This window comes from Cervus canadensis, chromosome 3, assembly GCF_019320065.1.
Source record: "Cervus canadensis isolate Bull #8, Minnesota chromosome 3, ASM1932006v1, whole genome shotgun sequence".
NCBI classification, from domain to species: Eukaryota; Metazoa; Chordata; class Mammalia; order Artiodactyla; family Cervidae; genus Cervus; species Cervus canadensis.
Genome location: NC_057388.1, coordinates 7,213,551 through 7,240,295, shown reverse-complemented (window position 1 = coordinate 7,240,295; position 26,745 = coordinate 7,213,551). Strand labels below are relative to the sequence as shown.

Here is a 26,745-nt window from a genome sequence, read left to right as displayed (position 1 = left end):
GAAATCACTGAAAATAAATGCTTAATCATTTGCTTTATTTACCAGTTTTCAACACTAATTCTTTTCTTTTTCTTTTCTGGCCACACCACACAGCATGTGGGATCTTAGTTCTCCTACCAGGGATCGACCCAGCGCCCTTTGCAGTGGAAGTCTGGAATCTTAACCACTAGACCAGCAGGGAAATACCTCAACACTAATTCTTATTTGTTCTTACAATGGTATCTACTGGGTTTTGTATATTAATGTTTCAATCTGCAATCTGACTAACTTCTCTCATTGTTTGTAGTATTTCCACTGACTCTTTTGGTTTTCTCAAATATAGCATCATAAATCTACAATAAGGAAAACTGTGCCCCCTTCTCATCTGCTTTCATTATCCGTAGAGATGATATGCTACTCCTTATTCTCTCTCTTTTTTACAGATTTGTATGGGATTCAACCAATAACTTTTCTATGGGTTATTTTTAAGTAAGAGGAATGTTTAAGTAGTTTGAGAAGGGTATGACCAAGATGGCTCTCATAGCTTTATGGAATAAAGTTCTTTGCTCTGTTTTCATGAAGTAAAAAGAAAAAACAAAAATGGTAATATCACACACATTGAGATTTCCCCTTTTGTTTCACTTCAACACTTCTTTCTGGACTTTCTTTTTCCCTATTGAACCCGCCCTGCACAGAAGTCTACTCAGTACAAGGCTTTGTCCTGAAAAGGTGCTTCAGTCTGATATTCTAGAGAACTCAAGGAGAAAGACCAGCAGACACCCCGTGGTCTCTGGGCATGCATCCACCCACAGGGGCCATCAAAGTCCCGTCCCAGACGCTGCTCTTGTCCTGAGAAAGCCCCAGTATGCCCCTGATGGTGATGCTAGGGTGTCCTGGCTCTGAGAGTAGCCCCTAGTCCCCTGGCCTTTCCTGAGCTCCCCCCACTACACTTTCTGATACCACATGCTTCTTAACAGTCTCCATGGTTTGTTCCCCTCACTCCTCTTTTGAGGTTCACGCAGAAACCTCCTCTTCATTTGCTGTTGATGTTGCCATTGCCACCCTCCCTGAGTCTGCTCCTATTTGCACGTACACACTGCTATATTCAAAACAGATAACCAACAAGGACCTACTGCATAGCACAGGGAACTCTGCTCAATGTTACGTGACAACCTAAATGGGAAAAGAATCTGAAAAAGTATAGGTAACATGTAAGCGTATAACTGGGTCACTTTGCTATACACCTGAAACTAACATAACATTATCAGTCACCTATGCTGTGCTGTGCTTAGTCGCTCAGTCCTGTCTGACTCTGTGCGACCCCATGGACTATAGCCCGCAAGGATCCTCTGTCCATGCGATTCTCCAGGCAAGAATCCTGCAGTGAGTTGCCATCCCTCCTCCAGGGGATCTTCCCAATCCAGGGATCGAACCCAGGTATCCTGCATTGCAGACAGATTCTTTACCGTCTGAGCCACCAGGGAAGTCCAAGAATACTGGATTGGGTAGCCTATCCCTTCTTCAGGGGATCTTCCCAAACCAGGAATCGAACCAGGGTCTCCTGCACTGCAGGCAATTCTTCACCAGCTGAGCTACCAGGGAAGCCCCATGTATCACCTATAGTCCAATATAAAGGACTGGACTTCCCTGGTGGCTCAGACGGTAAAGCTTCTGCCTATAATACAGGAGACCCAGGTTCAATCCCTGGGTTGGGAAGATCTCCTGGAGAAGGAAATGGCAACCCACTCTAGTATTCTTGCCTGGAAAATCCCACGGACGGAGGAACCCAGTAGGCTACAGTCCATGGGGTCGCAAAAACTCAAACACGACTGAGCAACTTTGACTGAGCAACTTAACTTTCACTTTCCAGTATAAAATAAAAAGTGAAAGAAAGAAGAAGGTGCTGGAGAAGACTCTAGAGAGGCCCTTGGACAGCAAAGACATTAAACCAGTCAATCCTAAAGGAAATCAACCCTGAATATTCACTGGAAGGACTGATGCTGAAGCTGAAGCTCCAATACTTTGGCTACCTGATGAGAAGTGTCAACTCACTGATATTGGGAAAGATTGAAGGTGGGAGGAGAACAGGACGACAGAGAATGAGATGGTTGGATGGCATCACTGACTCAACGGACATGAGTTTGAGCAAATTCTAGGAGATAGTAAAGGACAGGAAAGCCTGGCATGCTGCAGTTCATGGGGTCGCAGAGTAGGACAAGACTTATTGATTGAACAGCAACAACAAAAAAAGAAAGAAGGAGAAATACAGAAAGTATCAGACAAGTCTCAGCTTTCCTTGAAAAGAATTATAATTAATTCCTTATTTCAAATTACAATTAAATATCAAAATCCCCCCATTGTTATTTATACTATGATGTACACATTGACCTTTAAGGTTACGTGACCCTGAGTAGCAGCAAACACACCCAACACCCAATCCTGGTTTCTAAACACCATGCTGCAATAAAAGGAAACAGGGCATTCTGCAGAAACGGCTGAATCTGGGGCTGGGGCTGGGAAAATACAAGGTAAGCCAAGAGCAACTTGTAGGACAAGAAAGTATAGAGGTGCTCAGAGAATACTCTGCATAATAGGCTTAGGTTCATCCACCTCATTAGAATTGACTCAAATGCATTCCTTTTACGGCTGAGTAGTATTCCATTATATGTATGTCCCACAGCTTCTTTATCTATTCACCTGTCGATGAACATCTAGGTTGCTTCCATGTCTTGGCTGTTGTAAACAGTGCTGCAATGCATATTGGGGTACATGTGTCTTTTTCAGCCAATGGGAACTTGCAATGTGACTGAGGGAACTCAAACTGGGGCTCTGTAATAACCTAGAGGGGTGGGAAGAAGATTCAAGAGGGAGGGGACATATGTACACCTATGGCTAATTCATGTTGATATATGACAGAAATCAAACCAATATTGCAAACTAATCATCAATTAAAAGTAATAAAATATTTTTAAAAAATTTTTTTAAATTTTTTTAAAAATATTTTTTAAAAGGGTACGTGGGACAAATTAAGAGTAGCACTGAAACACAAACATTACCATATGTAAAACAGATAGCCAGCGGGAGTTTGTAGTATGACACCCAGGACTCAAAGCCAGTCCTCTGTGACAATCCAGAGGGGCAGGATGGGGTGGGAGGCGGGACGGAGGTTCAAGAGGGAGGACATAGTATATCCAAGGCTGATTCATGCTGATGCATGGCAGAAACCAACAGAATACTGTAAAGCAATTATCCCTCAATTAAAAATAAATAAGAGCCTTCTTAGCGCAGTAGGCAGCGCGTCAGTCTCATAAAAATAAATAAGTAAATAAATAATAAACATTTCAACAGCGTAAAAAAAGGGGGACGAGACATCTCAAAAGGATACAGGGGCCAACCTAAAAGAGCTCCCAATGACCAATGACTAAAGCAGGAGCAATCTGAGTAACAAAAGAAATAACGCACCACTGGACAATAACTAGGATTGAAGATAAAATACAGAATAACTAGTTTAATTTGATTTTCATATAAACACTGAGTAAGTTTGCCTCACTGCAATATCTCATGCCAATTTCTATATATCATGTAGAGTGACAAATAATATTATTAAGATAACTATACAGTAAAACAGGGCTTCCCTGGTGGGTCAGGTGGTAAGGAATCTGCTTGCACTGCAAGAGACCTAGGTTTGATTCCTGGGTCAGGAAGATCCTCTGGAGAAGGAAACAGCTACTCACTCCAGTATTCTTGTCCGGAGAATTCCATGGACAGGGGAGCCTGGCAGGCACAGTCCATGTGGTCACAAAGAGTCTGACACAACTGAACAAATAATATATGTAGTAAAATATATATATAATTCTCTTGCCATAACAGAAGTTTAATCATTCTCAAAGATTCTTTACATTTCCTCTAAATGATACTAAATCTAAACGTTTTCCCAAGTGTTAGTGTTGTATGTGTGACCTAGGAAGACACTACACTGCAACCATAGATAAGATTACAGGGACCAATTTGGGGAAAACTAGATAATCAATTGGAGAAGGCAATGGCACCCCACTCCAGTACTCTTGCCCGGAAAATCCCATGGACAGAGGAGCCTGGTAGGCTGCAGTCCATGGGGTCGCTAGGAGTCGGACACAACTGAGCGGCTTCACTTTCACTTTTCACTTCCATGCATTGGAGAAGGAAATGGCAGCCAACCCACTCCAGTGTTCTTGCCTGGAGAACCCCAGGGACAGGGGAGCCTGGTGGGCTGCCGTCTATGGGGTCGCACAGGGTCGCACCCAACTGAAGTGACTTAGCAGCAGCAGATAATCAATTCTCCTCAAAAATGTTGCATTAACAATACTTATTTTCACTTCATTAACAGCAGCAACAACAAAAAAAAACCTGTGACACAAGATTTACATGGTATTCCACACTTTAATTAAATTGAAGTGTCAATATTCGAGCAGCTGACATTTCTTGCTCTTTTTTGACCATCATGGAATTTAATATTTAAAGTTTGTGAAATGGAATATGCTCCTTAGCAAGATGACAGAATCAAAATTCTCTTAGCACTCTTCTCTTACCCTTTAAATTCTTAGACTATGTCATAAAGTTCTTAAGTGTGGGTTAAATCTGAAAATTACTGAATTTCGAAAGATCATAAGGCTTTTTTTTTTAAACCATGTTAAATGCAGGCCAGTCTTGGAAAGATGAGTTTCAATAAAATTCTTGACAGTCAAAATCCAGCAATCATCTCAGAACTTTATACCTTCTTGGGCCCAAAGGCAAGACTCACTTTAATACAGTTTGACCTCAGAAAATTTCCTTGTGATGAATAAGATTTCTCTTTTAAGATCAATTTCAATGTCTAGCTCCTAATTTTTAAAATATTGACAATGAAAATCAACTGTAATAAGACAAGTGAACAAATTTTAACAAGTATTCTGAAATGAAATTCTTTGTGAATCTGCCAAATTCAAAACTATCCTTACTGCCTGCCAACACAGTAAAGTTTGAAAAAAGGGTTTGAATTACCCAAGGAGTTTAAATGACAAATTCCTCTAACTGGAAACAGCTGGGGAAAAAAAAATAATTTTTCCAAAAATAAGTTTACTCATTTCTCATTGGCTTGCTGGGTGCCTGTGAGTCAAGAGTTTGTATATGTAGTTGGTACTTGCGCATGCCTGCACACACTCTCTTCCAGAAAATGGTGAACCACCTAAGGAGAGACTGCATAATAATGCAGTGATAAAGCCACCTGCGGTCTCCCTGCGCAGCGGGCCGCTGCGGCAAGAGGGACACTTGCTCTGCTCGCCCATCGCCCATCATAAGTGGGAAGGCCTCACTCACCGAGCTGGGGCTGGAGTGCCGCCGAACCTTAGGAGACTCTTTGCCCGCGGAGGAGCTCTTATTAAAGTTAATGCAAGCATTGTTCTCAGAATGCACCCTCTTTACTTGATTAGTGGGTTTCTCAAACGGGTCAAAAGTGCTCTGTGTCCTCTGAACCCTGACTTTCTTATCCTCAGGAATTGTGTCCAGGGGTTTGATCACTGAGTCCATTCCTGGGCAGTTTCGTGTGGACATCTTTGTGACACATATCTAGGGGGAGAAAAAGAGAGAGAAATTAAACTCAGATCACTCCACTGAAACTTTAATATCACTACACATGAAGATTTATTATCCTACAAAGCACGCCCATTTTTATCTCAGGAAATACCCCCAAAGACTATATGAAGTAATTAGCCTCCAACTAATAAAAATAAATAAATAAATAAAATAAAAAATTAAAAAAAAAAAAAAGACTATATTCTAAAAGCTACCCCAGCTTAAACCACAATATGGAAAACCCGTCATCACCATTCCACTTATCATACTTGCTGGGGGCTTCCCTGGTGGCTCAGACGGTAAATAATCTGCCTGCAATGCAGGGGACCCAGGTTCAATCCTTGGGTTGGGAAGATCCCCTAGAGAAGGGAATGGCTACCTACTGCAGTATTCTTGCCTGGAGAATTCCATGGACAGAGGAGCCTGGCAGGGTCGCAAAGAGTCAGACAGACTGAGCAAGACGGAAAGACTGAGCAACTAACACTTTGGTTATATTCGCTGAGGGCTGACACTAAAAATGTTATCCCTAAAACAGGAAGCGTAACACCTAGACTGCTAGTGCCCTAAGGTGGTTCTCGAACGTTGTCATATATTTTACCACCTGACTGCAAGTGGGATTATTTCTGAATCATTAAAAGATGGATAATTTGCCTTTATTTTTTTAAAAAAATCAGTTCAATTAACTCAGCAGCGCATTTTAATTGATGGGCCATCACAGAAGCAACCAACATGGCTAGAGAAAAACATCACTATGTTCTTCAAAACCTTAAAGCTTGAATCATGTTTAAAATCTATACCCATTTTGATTTCATCTCTAAACTAGAATGGAGCATATAAAAGGGCTAATGGTTAGAGATACTAACCATTGAAAGTTGAAAGCAATGTTTTTTCTAATACTAAAACTAACAGATGAAAAGGAAAAAATAATACCACAAAGAAAACCACGGAATGACACTCACTTCAAAATTTTGTTTGTATTACTCCACTGTACCCCATTTCCTTCTCAATTTTACTCATTCTCTTCCAGCATAACCTGAACCACTCTCATTTTATCTTAGTCTCTCTGATTATTGTACGTTCCAGCTCTTTCATTCTGCATATATTCCCAAGACATTTTTACTTAGTAACTTTATGGCCTCTAGCCTGCCTGTAAAGTAAGGTAACTTTATTATGCGGTCCAAAGAAAAGATAACTCTGAATTTGCTTTTAAAGTTTTATTTTTTCTTCTTGTGAAAAGTTTCCACATTCCTATTTAAGAAAGCAGGGAAACAGACGGTAACTAAGAAAATCTCATATTGTTAAAGTGAACATTTAAGTGTATGAGTAATACATATAGGATGATTCCATACGGAAAGAAATGAAGCTATGTGTATGGATATAAATATATATATTAAAAGACAGAGATATTTGTATGTATATGTATGAGCACACATTAATATAAAGGTATAGAAGGAAATACACCAAAGTGTTAAGTTACCTCCAGATAAGCAGAACTGAAGGGGCAAAGGGTAAGATTACTTATTTTTTACACACCCCTGTATTTTTTGAACTGTATAATAAACATGCCTGACATATAATTTTTTGAAAATAGTAAGGTGAAACAGTAAATTATTTCAAGTTATTGAAGCAAAATTTGGATTAAATACTAAGTATCAACTCTGTCCTAGGAGTGTATCTGAACTACCAAGCATAGGTTGAATTTTAATTAAATCCAATAAGAAGGAGAGCAACATATTTTTTACAATATCACAAGACTGCTGAAGCTATCTTTAAAAGATAAGACAGAGTCCTCTACTCCTGACCAAGAACTAACGATTTATCACAATATTAAATGCATTCAGTACTTTTAAGAGTTCACGTGCTCCTCATTCAGATATGAAAGCAAGAGGCAATAGATGTGATATGGACATGAAACCACTCATCTCACTGAGGCAACTGAATTACAACATATAAACACATGAACCTGAGGAGTCAATGAACCCTAAATATAAGAAATCTAGAGAAAATAACATGAAGGTACCTCAAAATCAAACTGCTTAAAACCAGTAAAAAAGAGAATATCTTAAAAAGGGGCCAGAGGGAAAAAAGTGCTTTAAAAGAGAAGACAGGAAATATTTGGAAACTAAACAATAGGGGAATTAGAAAGTCTCTTGAATTAAATGAATAAAATCTCTTGAACAGAAATAGTAAAATAGATACAGCTTAAATAGTATTTTAACTGTAGGAAAATTTATAATAGTAAATGCATTGAGCAGGAAAAAAAAAGTCTCAAAGTAGTCAGGGTACACCTTAAGGGATTGCTCTGGTGGTTCAGTGGTTAAGAATCTGCCTTGCAATGCAGGGGATGCGGGTTTGATCCCTGGTCAGGGAACAGAGTCCCACATGCCTCAGAGCAACTAAGCAGATTCACCACAACGAGAAGGCCCAGACAGAGCAACAGAAGGTCCTGCGTGCCACAACTAAGACCCCAGGCAGCCAAAGAAACAAATACAATTTTTATAAAAAAGAGAACCCCTTAAAATACTAGCCAGAAAAAGAACAGATATTAAAACCTGAAATAAGCAGAGAATTAAAACAAAGAAAATACATCATCATTGAAATAAATGAAACAGAAAATGAAAAACCACAAAGAAAATCAATGAAACTGAAAGCTAGTTTTCAGAGAAGATTAAAAACCAAACAAAACCTCTAGCCAGACTGATGAGAAAGAAAGGTAAATAACACGCATTGCCGACAACAGAAATAAGAGAGGCAACATCACTACACAATCAACAGATGTTATCAACAACTTTATGCCAATAAGTTCAGCAACTTAGATGAAGCAAATTCCTTGAAAGACAAAAACTACCAAAACTCACTTGAAATCAAAGTGATTTCAAAGAAATCAAAGGTATAACCAAAAACCTTATCACAAAGAAAATGCCAGGACCAGAAAAGATTACTGGTGAAGTAAACCAAACATTTAAGAGAAAAAAACACCAATTTCACAGAAACTCTTCCAAAATATTAAAGAGAAGGGGATACTTCCTCACTCATCATATGAAGCCAGCATCATTCTATCACTAAAGCCAGAAAAAAATAAGAAAACTACAGATCCATTTCTCTCATGAACATAGATTAAAAATTATTGGCACATTTTTAACAGACTGAATCCAACAATATATAAAAAGGATAATAAGTAAGGAAAAAGTGGTATTAATCCCAGGAAAGCAAGGTTGGCTTAACACTCAAAAATGTGTAATTCACCATTTTAATGCACAACATCAGAAATCTCTAAAACGGCTCCCAGGGATGGCCACTTATTTAGTCGCAGGTCTCACATGTGGGCTCTATTTGCTGACTTATATCCAATAAACAGAATACGGCGGAAATCACGGGCTGTCACTTCTGAGAGAAGATTGTAAGAAGAATGCGGCTTCTGTGTTGGTACCTCCTCACCCCATCCCCTTCCTCCTAGATCACTATCCCAAGGCAAAGTCAGCAGCCACGTCAGAAAGTGCTTCTGTAGAGAGGTGCATTTATGAGAAGGACCGCCAACAACCACATGCGTGGAGCCTTCGAGTGTGACCACAGCCCAGCCCCTGCTTGACTGGAAGCTCATACAAGACTCAGTCACAGGCACTCAGTTAGGGAGCCCTAGATTCTAAACCAACAGTAACGGTTAAACTGAATGCCTTTCTCCCAAGAACAGGATGTCCACTCTCATCATGTTGCCTCAGCATTGTATTACAAGCTCCAGACGACGTCACAAGGCAAGAAAAAGAAATAAAAAACATCCACATTGAAATAGGAAGAAATAAGACCAACTTTATTCACAGAAGACATTATCATCTATGTTGAATGAAATCTACCAAGTAAAAAGCAAAAACACTAGAATTAATAAGTTTATCGAGGGTGCAAGATATAAGACCAATATACAAAAATCATTTGCATTTTCAGATACTAACAACAATCAGAAATTTAATTAAAAATAACACTGTTTATAACAGTTTCAAGCAATATAAAATATTTAGTGATACATCTGACAAAATATGTGCAAATCTGTACACAGAAACTATAAAGCATGCTTGAGAGAAGTTAAACAAGACAAAGTGACCAACTCATGAGTCGTTCAATTCATTGTGATACTTTCAGAAAGAAGTTAATCTCTGTGCTTCAGCCATAAAATACTGAATTTCTTAAAAGAAGATTTACATACACGTATCAAGCAAGGTGATAAATGTGTGTAAAATGATAACATAAAAAGGTACAAATGGGGGTTGAATTGATACAATGATAATGGGAAAACGATGACCACATTTGAACTCCAACCCTATCCTTAAACGTAGCACCAGGAAGTATAAACACCATGGAAACTCTTAATTTTGCCAAAGAGAATATGGAGCTAACACAGCACTGTACTTAACTCTACATTCTATTTTTTATTCAAGATCTTTGAAATACCTTAGTAAATTCGACTTTATCAAGAAAGTTTTTTTGCCATATTCATGAAGAAATATGTGGGGGGAAACTCCTGTAAATGTATAGGGAAATTTTACTATAAAATATAACACTGTAGCACACATAGACTAGCACACCATAGCAGGGGAGAAGGGAAAATGACAAATGTCACTTCAACATGTTGGCAGAGGAAACAAGAGCTTTGATGGTGTTTAGCACCGTCAAAGCTAAAAAGGAATGAACTTACTTCTCAGCCAGTTTATGATAAACTCAGATAAACTCATGTCAGATAAACTCATATAAACCTTTCACTTGCTTCCTGCCTCTAACTCTGGGAAAACTAATATTCACACGGTTTTTTGTTAACTTTAAGAGACACAGGTACATTGGATCGGAAACTTTGATAACTCTTTAAGAGAAACTGTTACAGAATCTACTGTGATTAAAGCCTTATCTCCTTCTTCATGCCTTATCTTAAGAGTCCTACATAACATGTTTTCAGTCAGGTAGCATCCTACTAAATAGACACGCATGATAATTGTAAACATCAGTGTAAACTGTACACCTGTGGGAAACCAAGTTCTCTAAAGCCATGAAGACAAAAAAAGGCAGCCCAATTCTAATTTTTAAGAGGAAAAAGTATTTCAACAAAATTTTCTAAAATTAAAATATGTCCCACAAACATTCTTAAATATTTCATGTTTATCATTTTTGCTATCAACTAGCAAATGACTAAATGCAAGTAGAAAACAACTACTAATGCAAAACAAACTTCTGGAAAACAGTACACTTGTTCAAATACATGCCTTGGATGTTATTTTACCATATTTCTTGCTAGTCAGTTTCTAATTCATATGGTAATTTAGAAATATATCAATATTCCATGGTGGTTTGCAGAGTGTCATATTTTCCAGGCGGCTCATCAGAAGAACACACGGGAGACTCAGCATCTTCTGATGCATTTCCATGCAGGCAAGCATGTTGTATATATCACTTAACCCTTTGCTTACTTGCTCAGTGCCTGGACCACACTAAAGTGCAACAAGTTTCTGTTGAATTAAACCACCAGATTCAAGAAGATTCATCCAAATTATCAGTCTTCATGCTCTCTTGCTAAAAGGGCCAAAGTTCTGCAATATTTATTATTCAAGATCTACTGTCAAAAACAAACCAGAAAAAAACCAGCAATCAGTTCAGTTCAGTTCAGTCGCTCAGTCGTGTCCGACTCTTTGCGACCCCATGAATCGCAGCACGCCAGGCCTCCCTGTCCATCACAAACTCCTGGAGTTTACTCAAACTCATGCCCATCGAATCGGTGATGCCATCCAGCCATCTCATCCTCTGTTGTCCCCTTCTCCTCCTGCTCCCAATCCCTCTCAGCATCAGGGTCTTTTCCAATGAGTCACATGGACACACAAATAATAAACATACATATATATTCATAAAATGATATCAGTAAAAGTATTTTTAAACTACAAGCTCATTGTGATAAGCAGAATTCTATGACACCCAATTCACCCCTCTCTCTCTTTAGTCACTAAGTCATGTCCAACTCTTGCGACCCCATGGACTGTAGCCTACCAGGCTCCTCTCTCCATGGAATTCTCCAGGCACGAATACTGAGTGGGTTGCCATTTCTTCTCCAGGGATCTTCCCGACCCAGGAATCAAACCCGGGTCTCCTGCATTGCAGGCAGATTCTTTATTGACTGAGCTATGAGGGAAGCCTTTGAATAATACCCTTCCCTTTGAGAGTGACTATGATGATATATAACACCATGGTTCCTTTATGTGATATGACCAATGGGAGAGCAGCCTGCTGGGCCTGACCTAATCAGGTGAGCCCTTTAAAAGCAGAGCATTTTCTCTAGCTGGCTTCAGAAGAGAAAGGCAGAGATATGATCTGGCTAGCCTGGAAGAAAGTCAACATTTCACACTATGATTGCCTATGGGGGCCACAGGGCACAGAATAGAGGGTGGCTTCTAAGGGCTGACAGTAGTTACTGATTGACAACTGGAACAAATGGGGGCCACTGTCCTACAACCACAAGAAAATGAGTCCTGCCAACAACTAGTGAGCTTGTAAGTCGATCCCAAGCCCCTGGTGAGATGCACAACCATGGCCAATGCCTTGACTTCAGCCCAGTGAGACCTAGAGAAGAAAAATCAGCTATGCTGTGCCTGGACTTTTAAAGAACAGAAATTGTGAGGCAATAAGCTAGTAAGGACGTGGTAATGCATTACACACCAACAGAAAACTAATAAACTCGCCTTAGTGAAATTGCCTGAAGCACTCAGATATTTGAGCAGAATGCTCTTAGGAACATGTTGCAGGTATCACTTTCTGTACGTGATACACTGTATCAGATTCAAGAGAGGTAAGCAACATTTCTTAGGATTGCTATCCATAAACGACCATGTTATTGGGAGCTTTCTGCATGACATAACTCCATCAACAATATAAAACCCATGAACAAATTCTCCACATAACTAAATTAATACACAATTTATGCTTGTGTCCCCTTCACTTGGGTTTGTATGAATAATACCAGTATCAGGCCTGCTTTGTGCGGCTATCTTCATCCAGAGAGAGTAATCCATACTTGAGTTTTCCACATAGGGCAAAGTGACTGTTCTGGAAAAGTTTCAAGTTTCCAGTATTTAGGACAAACAACTTAAACTTGATCGGGCCACCTCTGTTAACCACAGCACAACAGAGAGTAGAATCCAGGCCCTTCAGAAGGATACAGGGAAGCAGCCTCACTGACCTCATTAGCTCATCAGGGAGGGGGCTTGCCCACAGAAGGAGCCAGACAAGGTGAATCAAGAGTGGTGCTCATTCCCCTTAGCTGCAATTTCTGGCTTTCCTGGTGACTCAGTTGGTAAAGAATCCACCAGCAATGCAGGAAACCTGGGTTCCATCCCTGGGTTGGCAAGATCCCCTGGAGAAGGAAATAGCAACCCACTCCAGTATTCTTGCCTGGAGAATTCCATGGAGAGAGGAGCCCGGCAGACTTCAGTCCATAGGGTCGCAAGAGTCGGAAACGACTTAGCAACTAAACCACCACCACACATGGTACATGAAGAAAAGGGTGAGCTGAGAAGAGTCCTCACAGTAAAAGAGTTCTAGAAGACAGATGCTAGTGCACTGGTGCTGCTCTCCAGAGCCCAAGTCTTCACTTGAATCCTTCCATCAACCTGTCAGCAACCTAAATACACCCTGTGTGTGCACGCTACACTGTGTATGCACGCTTAGCTGCTCACTTGTGTCCAACTTTTTGCAATCCCATGGACTGTAGACAGCCAGGCTCCTCTGTCCATGTGAGTTTTCAGGCAAGAATACTGGAGTAGGTTGCCATTTCCTTCTCCAGGGGATATTCCCGAACCAGGGATCGAACCCACATCTCCTCTGTCTTCTGCATTGGCCGGCAGATTCTTTACAACTGAGTCACCCAGAAAGCATGTGGGCTACATTTGCGCCCCCAAATAGAATCTGTCTTTCTTCTCACAACAAAATGCTTGTGGTTGGTACAGTAGAAAATCTTGGTGACAGAATCTCATAAGAAAAGCAGAGGATAAAAGCATGATATGTCAAACTGGGGGAAAAAAACCCCAGCAGGAACCCATAACCTCAAAAAGGCAGATTTTTTTTCAACCAGCCAACAGTAGCCCTTTGATCCACTGTTAACTTTCATGTGCAGCCCCAGTGCCTAGATTCTGGTCTAGGTTCCAAATTTCCACTGTGAAGAAAGAGGAATCCTTGGAAGCAACCTGATTCCAGGTCACAGGGCAGGAAGCACAAAACAGCTGTGAAATACCCAGCTGTTACCAGAAAATTAAGATCCTTTCAAAAACGTCAGGGACGATGTTAGAAGGACAAAGGAATCTGGATGTAGGGACGCCTACTAGTCAAGCTGTGATTACATAATTGAGCATCAAAGAGAAAATAAAATTATGGTTAAATGGAACAAGGGAGTTATTAAAAGACCCTGAGTTCATTCTGATTTTGAGAGAGAAAAGTCAATATTAAAGGACAAATGGCAGTTGTGAGGAAGGATGAATATAAGAGGATCCATAGTTGGTTTTCACATGTGGAACTGTGAGTAAGCCAAGCCGTGCCAGAAGAAGTAGGAGCTGTACCCAACACAGGGATGACTGCTCAAGGCTTGTGGAAAGAGGGCCTATACGGCCCAAGTGCCAAAGAATAGCAACGCAGGATGTTCCAATAACAGACCAGGTCCGTACAACACAGAAATAAACTAACGGGTATGTGATGTTGCCTAAGCAATGTTTTACAAAGAATGCATTTAGTGGGGAGAGACCAGATTGTAAAGAAAATTCATGTGACGTCGTTGTGGAAGACATTTTTTGGAAATAAGTTAAATTTTTAAAACTAAGTGAAATTTAACCCTTAAACAGAAAATTCAACTCAAGTGCTAACCAATGACTCAGATCTGAATCAATCTGGAAAAAATCAACCAAGACTTTTGTGGACCACGACAGTCAAACATGAGTCTGAGCAAGCTCCAGGAGTTGTTGATGGACAGGGAGGTCTGGCGTGCTGCAGTCCATGGGGTCGCAAAGAGTCGGACACGACTGAGTGACTGAGCGACTGAACTTAACAGTCGACAACTCCAGATCCTGCAACCCCAGCTATTCTGAGAAGACATTGTTTTAATTGTGGATTTGTAACGATTACACAATGGGCTTCCCTGGTGGCTCAGTGGTAAAGAATCTGCCTGCCAAAGCTGGAGACATGGGCTCAGTCCCTGGTTTGGGAAGATCCCCTGGAGAAGGGAATGGCAACCCACTTATTCTTGCCTGGGAAATCCCATGCACAGAGGAGCCTCGCGGGCTACAGTCCATTGGGTTGCAAAAGAGTCAGACATGACTTAGCAACTAAACTACAACAACAGAAAAGATTACACAATCCCCAGAAGATTCAAAAACATTATTACTGAAACCCTTAGAAGGAATCTAAATAAGTAGACCCATATTCCTAGGAAGGCACAAAAAGAAATACAAAAATAATATGAGATTAATTATACCCAGTGTTGGTGTTTTAAAATAGGATGAGCATAAGTGTGGTAATATAACGTGCAAGAATATTTGTGCATGGTTTCTTTGTTTAAAAAGTATCTGAAATATGTTAGGATAATCTGTCACACTAAGTATTTGAAATTAACGGGATTTAATTAAGGCAGTACTTGGTACTTAAATAGATTGAGACAAATTGGTTTTCAAAATTACATTAACTACATATATGTTTAATGATGTGGGCACTAGCTGTGGATGTTCCAGGCACAGAAGACTCTTAGGCATGATGTTCACCAGCTTTCATTGTCCTTTGCACACAGTTTGCTAGTGACCTCAGCAAAAGGCACACCAAGCCACAGACTTCCTCTTACTCCAAGCCATGGACCAACCCAATCACAGGAAACAGCCACACCAGCAGAACTGCCTGAAAACAACAGCCATTCCAATGTTACCAGGAAACAGGAACTGTTTTCTCTATGACGGCATTTTTTCACACTTCCTTGATCCACTTAGAAACTGAAGTGACAGAATTTACATAAGCAGGGATGTCTGATGGTACTTGAAAACAGAAAAGAAGAAATCATCACAAATACCAAAATAAACTTCTGCTCCTTTCTTTTTTTCCAGTAAATTCAATAGAACCCAGAATTTCAAACATGGTTAGAGATGCACCCACACATTTAGACGTTCATCGGAATCCATTACTTCGGTTCACTCATCATTAAGAGGGGTCTGTACATAAGCTCACAGGCTCAAAACTCAGTAAAAATTGTTAGCAATTCAAACAGTGTTGGAGGCTCCAAAAGTCACAGTTTGACCTACAATTTTAGCTTGGAGCTATGTAAAATCCAGACAACTGTCTCCCAAACTCACAGCAGTGGATCTGAAATAGCACAACTTAATTCTGTTAAGGTTGGCACTCATGGCAAGCGAATTCACTGGGGCCGAAAACTGTCCCTTTGAATCAACCATTTTCTGATAAGCGGCATTTTACTGGGTTCAGAGGGTGATCTCTACTTCTTCACTCTACACTCTTCATGAAGGCAAACACCAGAAAAAGAACTGGCTTGCATCATGATCTTCTGACATTCATGAAAGGAATATCCATGCCAGATTCAACGCAAAACTGAAAGCAGCAAAATTCTTGACACTGAAACAACCTCGTAAATTTGTTTTCCCCTCATCTGTTACCCAATGAGGGCCTGATGGCTTTGTCTTACTCAGTATCTTCTCTCAAAATCTGCTCCCAATTAAAAAGCAATCCTTGGTCATTCACAAGTCTTTGAACACTTAAAATCAGAGTATCACCTCTCCCTGGATTATTTGAACGTTAAGCATTATAGAATAAAAAGCTTCATCCACTGTAAAGAATTGGTGAGTGGGGAATGAAGAGGGAGAGTATAGGAGAAATTGCTAATGCCACTAGAATCATAATTCTTAACCGTTGCTTTCATCTCTAACCTAAACCTGCAAGATCTAAAAGCATCTCTTTGGTTGCAGTCTTCTCTTTTCTCATCTGTGTGTATGAGTGTGTACAGAGGTGGCAGTGTGAATGACTACATGGAACAATAAAAAGAAAACAGAATGCACTATCTGTATGTATATAATGGGATATATGCCCGAGAGTTCTTTCACTTACAACTATATTTTATCAGAACCAACATCTTGCCTAAAATCGCCTTCAGAACATTAGCAAATATACAGGCAAGCATGCCGCCCATATTACTTCAGAACTAAGTGACTCACAGGGCTTCCCTGGTGGCTCAGTGGTAAAGAATTTGCCTGTCACTGCAGAAGACTCAGGTTGGATCCTCGAGCTGGGAAGATCCCCTGGAGAAGGAAAGGACAACCCACTCCAGTAATTTTGCCTGGGAAATTCCATGGACAGAGGAGCCTGGAAGGCTTCAGTCCATGGGATTGCAAAGACTCGGACACGACTTTGCAACTAAACAACAAAAAGTGTCTCAGAACAAATCGCTTCAATTCCCTGGGTCACAGGCTTCTCATCTGTAATGTGCCACCGCTGGAGCAAACAGCTCTTCAGGCCTTTAACAGCTCAACTGTTCCGTTACAGACTCCAGGCAGCAACTCCTGCTGGCTGTTGTTTTTGTTCAGTGCTCAGTCATATCTGGCTCTGTGACCCTCTGTGACCCCATGGACTGCAGCATACCAGGCTTCCCTGTCCTTCACCATACCCCAAAGTCTGCTCAAACTCATGTCCACTGAGCTGGTGATGCCATCCAACCATCTCATTCTCTGTCACCTCCCCCTTCTTCTCCTGCCTTCAATCTTTCCCAGCATCAGGGTTTTTTCCAATGAGTCGGCTCTTCACATCAGGTGACCACAGTATTGGAGCTTCAGCATCAGTCCCTCTAATAAATATTCAGGGTTGATTTCCTTTAGGATGGACTGGTTTGATCTTCCTGCAGTCCAAGGGACTCTCAAGAGTCTTCTCAAGCACAACAATTCAAATTCCAGCACCATCAATTCTCTGGCAGTCAGCATTCTTTATGGTCCAAATCTCACATCTGTACATGACTACTAGAAAAAACATAGCTTTGACTATATGGGTATTTGTCAGCAAAGTGATACTTCTGCTTTTTGATACACTGTCTAGGTTTGTCATAGCTTCCCTTCCAAAGAGCAAGCATCTTTTAATTTCACGGCTGCAGTCACTGTCCACAGTGGCTTTGCAGCCCAAGAAAATAAAATCTGTTACCATTTCCACTTTCTCCCCTTTGCTATAAATTACTATTACTATTCACTGCTGGTAAATGAGTTTACACAGAACAACTAGAAAGATAAGACCAGACACATAAATTCACTTCTTTGTGCTTCATTTTACCTTTTCTTTCTCTTGGGATCTTAGGACTTAGAGAGGAGGCAGACAGGTTCACGCCAGGAACTCCTCTCCTGAGAGCTCCAGCCTCCATGGACCTTCCTTAACTCTCCAGTCCTGGCACTGTCTCAGTGACAGCGTCCTGGGCCTTTGGCCGAGGGGCTGGTTATGAGCAGGCGGCACTCGGCCCCAGCCACACTGTGGGACATTGGTAGCCCTAGTCCTGTCTACTAAATACTAGTCATGGCCGTGTGTCACGGTCACCGTCGCAACCAAAGATGCCCGCAATAAGAACGACAGCGTTTTTAGACTGTACCTCCTAATCTGTCACTTAAATACACGCCATCTAATGTGTTTTCATATAAGCGACTATGGAATGTGTTTTCACGCATTTGGTTTATCTGCTGGGGTGGGAGGAGGCATCTGTCTTGCTCTGTTGCTCATGCATTTTTATTTCCACAACCAGACTGCATACACCTGAGCAGAGAAACCACATCTTCCATTTCTTTCATCGTCTCAGAGCTCAAAAGACAGCAGGAAACGGGCACTCCGATAATATTTATTCAGAGATGGACTGCTCTCCTTATTATTTCCTTTTTTCTTAGTTTAAGCCTTCCCTTTTAACTAAGCACAAGCTGTTTCAAAAATAAGTCCTAAGAAACTACACACAGTACAGTGAGGTGCCTTCTGAGACCAGTTCTTTCCCAGTCAGCGAAAAGGCTTCACCAGCCGTTCCCACTTGCTAGAATTCTGTCTGTTACTGGAATTTAACTTTAAAATTGCTTACTTTTCTACCGACCGGTTTCTTTGGGGTCTGACCTAATTTCATTCGGTCCTGAATCTGTCAGTTAATGGACACAGCTGAATGGAGAACTCTTGAGGACATCACATTCCTTTATGCCGCTTCAGTGATTGTGGTCTTGTTACATCCTTCCTGGGCTTCAGTGCTTATCACCAAGAGATTCCACCGTGGTTTTCCTGATTCTATCATGAAATATGTAGGTAGTCCTCCCAGGAGTTTAAACTTTAATATGCATTACTAAAATGATTTTATTTAGTTGCTTTCCCTTCTGGTATAATTATACACTTGATTTAGATGTAAGAGATTCAGTTTGCTTAAAGGCTGGCGAGACAGAGGCATGTATTTACTGACCTCTAGGTTCTTTATTTTATACTATTTCTGCACTGAAAACTAACTAGCTCCAAAAGGTCAAAGGAAGAAAGAAGACGTGTGAAATTTTCTGACTCCCATCTGACATCCAATATTATATGCTGGTTAAAATTCCACGATTTTGTAGTGACAAATTTAACATGAAGTTGAATGAACACTCACAGTAAGGGTTGAAATGCCCTCTCTGCTGTTGGCTGTTGGCTGTTTCTTGGAATGCGGTTATTTTGGGTGATCAGGATTTCATCCGGAACAGTCTTTAACCCCTGGCCACCCTCAGACCAGCAGCACAGGCATCACCCAGAATCACAGGCCCCGCCCTTACCTCAGTCCTCCCGAGTCAGAACCTACATTTTAACAAGACACCCAGGGGATTTGTGTGGACATTAAAGTCTGAGGTGCAATGCTCTAACCCACAGAATAATAATAAAGTCTGCCGCTACGGTCAAATAAAGAACTGAGATTGCAAAAGAAGTCAAGCATTTGAGAGGCAAAATCTGTTTCCGTCTTTGGGTACAAAATAAGTGATAATCATTTCAACATTCCTTGGGTAGCATTTTTGCTCAAGCTTCCCAACAATATCATGGTAATTTCAGCCAATTCTTTTATATAATTTTGAACTCTGAAGACAAATTCTCCAATAAGATACACCCAACATATACATGAATTTTTAAAAAGCAATGGGATTGGAGCATGTGAGGAGTAGAGATAGAAGACTACACATAGGCTATAATAACACAAGTAACATTACTTCCTGCGTAGAAACTTAAGGAATTATGTGTTTCTAATACAGAGGCCGTTGTTTTGCTCCAGGCCACTATTATCTATGAAAAAATTACCACATAAGTATTCTAAGGAGAACTGAATCCAGAAATTCACTTTATTCTTTATCTACCAGAATTTATGTGGTAGCTTTGGGAAAAAAAAAAAGAATTCAAAGGAAGTCACTTCAGGATCCAGAAACGAAATTTTAAAAGGCACTTACATATGTGAACAGTGCCACGTACTATAAAACAAGTTAAAAAAAAAAAAAAGCCCTCTGCCTATGAGGCATAACTTCATTTCCCCCCTGAGTCTAGACAAAGGACTGGAACCCCTACTCCCAAACAGAAGGACAGGCAATTCTCTGCAAGTCTGGGCCTCTTTCCTAACTATTTCCAGTAAAAACTTACTAAATATCTCCAAAAAGTCCAGAGGGGGAAAGGAGACGACGTGTGAATTTTCTGCTTCCCGCTTGACAACCATAATTATATGCTGGTTAAAATTCCATCCAGGGGCTTCCCTGTGGTCCAGTTGTTAAGAATCTGCCTTGCGATGGGAGAGACATAGGTCTGATCTCTGCTCTGGGAAGATCCCACATGCCACAGGGCAACTGAGGCCCGATGCCACAACAACTGAGCCAGAGCTCTAGAGCCCAGGAGCCACCACAACTGAAGTCCAGTCTCCTAGAGCTGGTGTGCTGACACAAGAGAAGCCACGGCAAGGACCCCGCACACCGCAGTGAAGAGTGACCTCTGACCACTGCAACGAGAGACAGCCCGCGTGCAGCGACAAAGACCCACCAAAGCCATGAAAGTAATAAATAAAGCTTTTAAAAAATTCCATCATGGAAAAATGAGAGTCATGGGTGTCATGGTCACATCATAAGCCAAATGAACATAGGGTATCGGGAGGTGAGATGTGAGCATCGACATCTATATTGCTTCCCCCCTCCCATCTAGAGCCAGAGGGCTCAGAAATGGGCACATGAAATGAGAATCCGCATGCACAAAACAGGAGTGGCTTGACTGAGAATCCACAAAGCAGAAGCCTATTCTAACCCACAAAATCCCCACAGCTGCAGTGGGGAACTGGAATACCCATCCTCGACGCAACAGAAGACCTGAGCTACAGAAAGTGGCTCACGCGGCATGGCTAATTAGTTTCTTCATCAAGACACTATTCCCTTACACCTCTTACTCTAGAAAAAAGTCTGTTCCTGCAAATAGGGACTTTTCCTCACCTCTCTCACAGAATTTACAGGTATAAATTTAGTGTTTCTTTTTACTAGGTTTTGTTGGGGGTCCTACCTGAGAAGGAGAAGCCAGGCTGTGTTTTCAAAGGCCCCCATACCACGCAGAGGCACAAAATAACCCAGGAAGGGATGTTAACACTGGGCAATGTTAAAAGGCTGATTATGTCAGAAGCACCAACGGGCAATAAAGAGATAAGGCTGAACTCAGATTCATAGATGTTTAAAATCAATAACACGGTCCAGACTGCTTTCTGTACACATATGTTTAGCATTTGAGGGGGTTTTTTTGTTTGTTTTTTTAACATCATGAGGACAAGAGAAACTGTCATATGTCTCAAAGGCTGTGCAAACAAGATCTCAATGCCTTCTGAATTCTGTCTTCTGTTCCTAGCTTCACTGCACCACCCACAGCTTCTTTGTACTAAACTAGCCTAGTTCTTCCTTCATGTTTAAACCTTTCAAATATCTGTAGCTCACTATTCTGTCCCTCATGTAAGATAAAGCATCCAGAAGGTAAAATAACATTAAAAATATAAAGCTGAAACTAGACAGTACTGCAGGTTCTTACTGATCCCTCAGGACCTGAATTTCTTTCCCTTGGTAACCATATGAACAGCATTTAAAAATAAAGATTATAAATATGTTTAAATTCCTTCCCTGAAGGAGAAATAAAATTGTGTACTCTCTTCTTACTCTCAAACAGATGGCTGTATAAATAAACACAACTTCTATCTCCTCACCTATAATAACCATTTTTTAATAACATCTAAATGTATTATTAATGCTTGGGAAATAACAGTGATCAATGTCGAGAGTGATGCTAGAAAGTTTAGAAGTTTAACAGTTTTATTCTACTAAAATAAATCTAGACACAAACCCCACTGAAGAATTCAGAAATATATAGGGCACCACTCAATATAGAATTGACTTCTGAAGCTCTTAAAATGTTCAGAGAATCATATATGGGTCACTAACCACACAGAGCTTATGAAGAGAAACACGGGGAACAATGAACCTCTGGGCAGAAAATGGAAATGGAAGTATCTCTCAATGTAGCTTTAACAGCTGGTCCATCTTTTGTAAAGAACTAAAATTTTGCCGATAATAAATTTGACAGCAACCCATTAATAATAAAGCCCTGACTGCGTTCATGAGGACTGGTTCTGTAAACCTTTCCCATGACTGACAAAATTCAATAGTGAATCCTAACTGAGATATTCAAGGTGAATAGAGCAGAACAGTGGGATGCACACACCCTGCTGTTTGCAGCCACCTGAAAACAAGCCCCAATGCTTTCAGGAACATTTCACTGTCAGCTTTGTATTTTTAGCAAGATCTCATTTAGCTGTGGAATAAGCCACTGGAGCAAATTTGTACCAGTTGGGCCGAAGAGGAAGTCTACAGACCATATAATCCTTCCTAAACCTGCCAGGTGGTAACTAGAATACTGAAGAATTCTTTCTTTTATTCTCCTTTTATACTCAAACCCAATAACATTAAGAAACTGTCATATATGCTCAATAAACTAGCAAACTGGAGAAGGCTCTTGGGCAAGATTTGATATAAGTTGATAGAAAAGAGAGATGGAGATTAAGGATTTCTAGATGACTATGACAGTGATGATGAAGGCTATTATGCGTGCTCAGTCCTGTCTGACTCTTTGTGACCCTATGGACTGTAGCCTGCCAGGCTCCTCTGTCCATGGGTTTCTCCAGGCAAGAACACTGGAGTGGGTTGCTATTTCCTCCTCCAGGGGATCTTCCCGACACAGGGATTGAACACGTGTCTCTTGTGTCTCTGCATTAGTAGTCAGGTTCTTCACCACTGAGCCACCTGGGGTGATGGCTATTATTAAACTCTTACTAAATGAGATGCTATTTTAAAAGTTTCATAAGTCATTTCTCAATCTCTACAACAACCCCAAGAGGTACTATTATCATCCCAGTTTCACAGATGATTAAATTGAGGCACACAAGAGTTAAATAAGGTGTCCAAGACCACACAGAGCATGCACAGGAAACAGGAATTATTTCAGGACTTTGACTATGAAGCCCAAACTCTTGACCACCAAGCTGTCTTCCTTATATGTCCCTTGGGGCTTAGATCCTGAGAGAAATATGGAAAGCACAGATCTGACCTGCAACACTTCTCTCATTCTTTCTTCTCCTGACATAAAAGAAAAGTACTTTTAAAACTGAGCAAAGTAACTGCTCTGTGCTTTGAGGTTTTCTGACCCTCCTTGCCACCTCATGACTTCCACCATGTAAATTTAACATGCTTTTGACTGATCTGGCTCTCAATCTTATCAAAAGTTGAGCCTCATATCAAAAGTCGAGGCTGAAAATCAAAGTATTAGGGTGTATGTGGGTGGGGGCAGAAAGCAAAAGATGTATTAAGAAGGACAGACTGATGGGGAAGATGAGAAGGCAGTAGACTCTGGCAGGTAGACTCTTCCTCTTCCCATGTATGTTTGTGTTTCCTGAAGTGAAAGTGTTAGCTGCTCAATCATGTCTGACTCTTTGCAACCCTACAGGCTGTAGCCTCTATCTATTGGATTCTCCAGGCAAGGATACTGGAGTGGATTGCCATTCCCTTCTCCAGGGGATCTTCCTGACCCAGGGATCAAACGCCAGTCTCCCACATTGCAGGCAGATTCTTTACTATCTGAGCTACAAAGGAAGCCCTGTGTTTCCTGAAGAGTATGTTAAAGGCATGGACATAAAGTGTTGATTGAACCCATCTAAGAATCATCATAATGGTCAATGGTAGGTAAACAGAGGCTCCAGAGCCTTAACTCAGCTTTCTAAAAAAGATCTATGCAAGTCATTTAGATTTAATAAATCTAGGAAGAAATGTGAGAAGGAGAATGCTATACTGATGAAGCCAGGCTTACCTCCTCCAATGGAAATCTGCTTCGAGGGCGTGAATCTTAACCCTCTCTCATTCCCCTCTAACTCAGAGGAGATCTGTCTTTGGGGTTGAGTGTCCACTGAAAACAGCATTGGGGAGTGAGAGAAGACTTGCAGTGGGCATCAAGAGACAGTGGAGTCTCACCCTCCAATTGGCCAAAGGAACTGAAGATGAGTCAACTGATTAACACGACTGACTGCCAAAGTACCTCCCAGTTCTTAGAGTCTCTGGTTCTGCAAGAGGACCTCAACACGACCAGTCTTTGCTTATGAAGCTAATGTAACAGACTAGAAGCAGAGTGGGTAAAATCTGAATGTTCACAATGACAAAAGCCACAGTCTAGCCTCCCACTGAGTATTTCAGATGACAGTTGCTTTCTATAAGCAAAAAATTGACATGAAAATCTAAGTAGCCCAATTCCCATGCTCAACTACCAGGCCATGTAAAGAATCGAAATGAATATATCCTTAGATCATTCCTTATCAGTGCATTTCTATTCCTCATTCCTACACTGTCCCCTAGGCTTTCAGTATTTCTAAATTATCCATATTTATTAGATGTCCATAGATGTCCATATGGGAACTTGCTTTAGTGAAATTATTTGGGGGGGGGGGTGGGGAACTGCTGTCTTTTCCATATTAAAAAAAAATTAAAGCATACATTAAAAAGGAATGAAATTCTGACATATGGTACAACATGGATGAACCCTGAAGACACACTGGGTAAAACAAACACAAAAGGACAAATGCTTTATGATTCCACTTGATATGATATGACAGACCAAGAAAAGGCAAATTCATAGACATGGATGTAGACTGCTGCTGCTGCTGCTAAGTCGCTTCAGTCGTGTCCGACTCTGTGCGACCCCATAGACGGCAGCCCACCAGGCTCCTCTGTCCATGGGATGCAGACTAGAGATTACCAAAGACTGGGGAGACGGAGAATGGGGAGTTATCACTTAATGGACACAGAACATCTATTAGGGATGATGAAAAGTTCTGCACTTGGACAGCAATGATGATAGCAAAACATAGGGAATGTACTTAGGCCAATAAATTACATGCCTAAAAATGGTTAAAATGGAAAATCTGGTGTTACATATATTTTTTATCACAATTTTTTAAATGGAAAAAAATCAAAGCATATAGTGTGTGTTTCACAATTGCCCGAAATGAAAAAATTTTAAAAAGTCTCCTTGAAACATTTTAAGGAGTAGATTATAAGTTTTCTGAGGACAGGGACTAGCTCTGTCTTACACCGCAGTTACACTGTTATTCAGTAGACTCTCCATAAATGTTTGTTTAATAAATAAATGATTAAAAGATATAAATAGAGGACAGATTCTTCTAAGTAGGGAAATATAAAAAGCATCAAATTTACTTATTCATGAGAAAGTATAATGGGGCATATTCCTGAGAAAAATACCAAAGCTACGATCCCTAAGCTCCTTTAGGGAAGGGAGTATATCTATTTCATCTTTACTTCCTTCACAGCACGTCGTATGATGCCTTACAGAGTGAATGGCTGATAAATGTTTGCAGAATGAGGAATTAAAAAAAACTGACAGTAAAATCAATGTCTTATTAACTGCTCTATTATTCTCCTTTTTAAAAATTACTTACTTTTTGCAAACATACAATTCCTGCCACAAGATGAAAAAAATAAACCTCATAGCTTACAAAAAGTGAAGGTAAAACATAAATAACTAGAAGATATCACTCTCAGGAAAAGAAACAGCAAACACAGGGCACATCATGTTCTGAGTAGAAAAAAAAAGTTCTTTTTTTTTTTTTTTAAAGGAACAACTAAAGTATAGAAAAGATAGCTGGCATAGTTCATCTCCATTTTTTAGGAAAAAATAAATGGTCAAAATAACAGAAAATTTTTAACTCTCTTTGGAAGAAAATCCAAATATTCCTTGCCAAAAATTAATGTCTGACCTTTACAATAAATACTTGAGTGAATACAGAAGAATATTTAAGGTCCCCCTTAAAAAAATTCTAGTGAACCCAAACATTATCACTAATTCTCTCAACTAGCCTATCAAGTAATCAAGTGTTCTTGCTTAGAAATACTTGTCACAAAATTACATACAACTGGCTTATGACCAACATGCTACACCAAGTTACTGATGATTTTCTCAACTAATATTCACTATCATCACCATTTACATTTTACATGAAGTACTCAGTTAAAGTATATATAAGGAGAACATTTTTAAAGCCAAAAAATTCAAATGCTGACATCCTTAATATTCAGTACCTATACAACAGTTGGAACCTTATAAAATCACCAGAACCGTGTAATGTAGCAGTCTCACTTTGAACAATATTAAAACATGTCTTTCAACTTCAAACACCCCCACCCCTAAGACAAGATGCCTATTAACAAACAGAAATAGGAATTCAACCTCTGCAGAGATCAAGGTTTATTACATTTCTATCTCTCAGCTGTTATCTTCTCCCCAAGCAGGCAGGCATCATTTTGGAGGAGCCTCTCTGCTGCCCGGACCTTCATGCCTGCAGGAGTTCTCCATTAGCATCCGAAATGCTAACAGTCCACTCTTAGAGTCAGCACTTCAAGCAGAACTGCATGAAGGATGACCACTTCTCTACATGAAAGCACAACCACTCCAGGTGGAAGGATGCAAAATACCAGCACACTGACCTCTGCCAGGCAGCAAACACTTAAAGCAGGTGCATTTCCGTGCTCCAGAAGGGAGGGGGGAGGAGCAGGGAGGAAGCCCCAGATCCCTAATATACTAGACATG

General features: G+C 40.5%; 1 protein-coding gene and 1 non-coding gene across 2 annotated transcripts in view; one reads left to right on the top strand and one right to left on the bottom strand.

Annotated features, from left to right (window-relative positions):
* CDK14 (cyclin dependent kinase 14) overlaps window positions 1–26,745 on the bottom strand; it is a 660,346-nt gene that overhangs the window by 502,772 nt on the left and 130,829 nt on the right. Inside the window, exon 3 of the mRNA XM_043462555.1 lies at window positions 5,314–5,562. Coding sequence (XP_043318490.1) covers window positions 5,314–5,562 — 249 coding nt within the window. The remainder of the gene's footprint in view (window positions 1–5,313; window positions 5,563–26,745) is intronic.
* Window positions 1,624–1,695, top strand: TRNAY-AUA. The gene has a single exon. It is a non-coding gene; the product is annotated as a tRNA-Tyr (tRNA).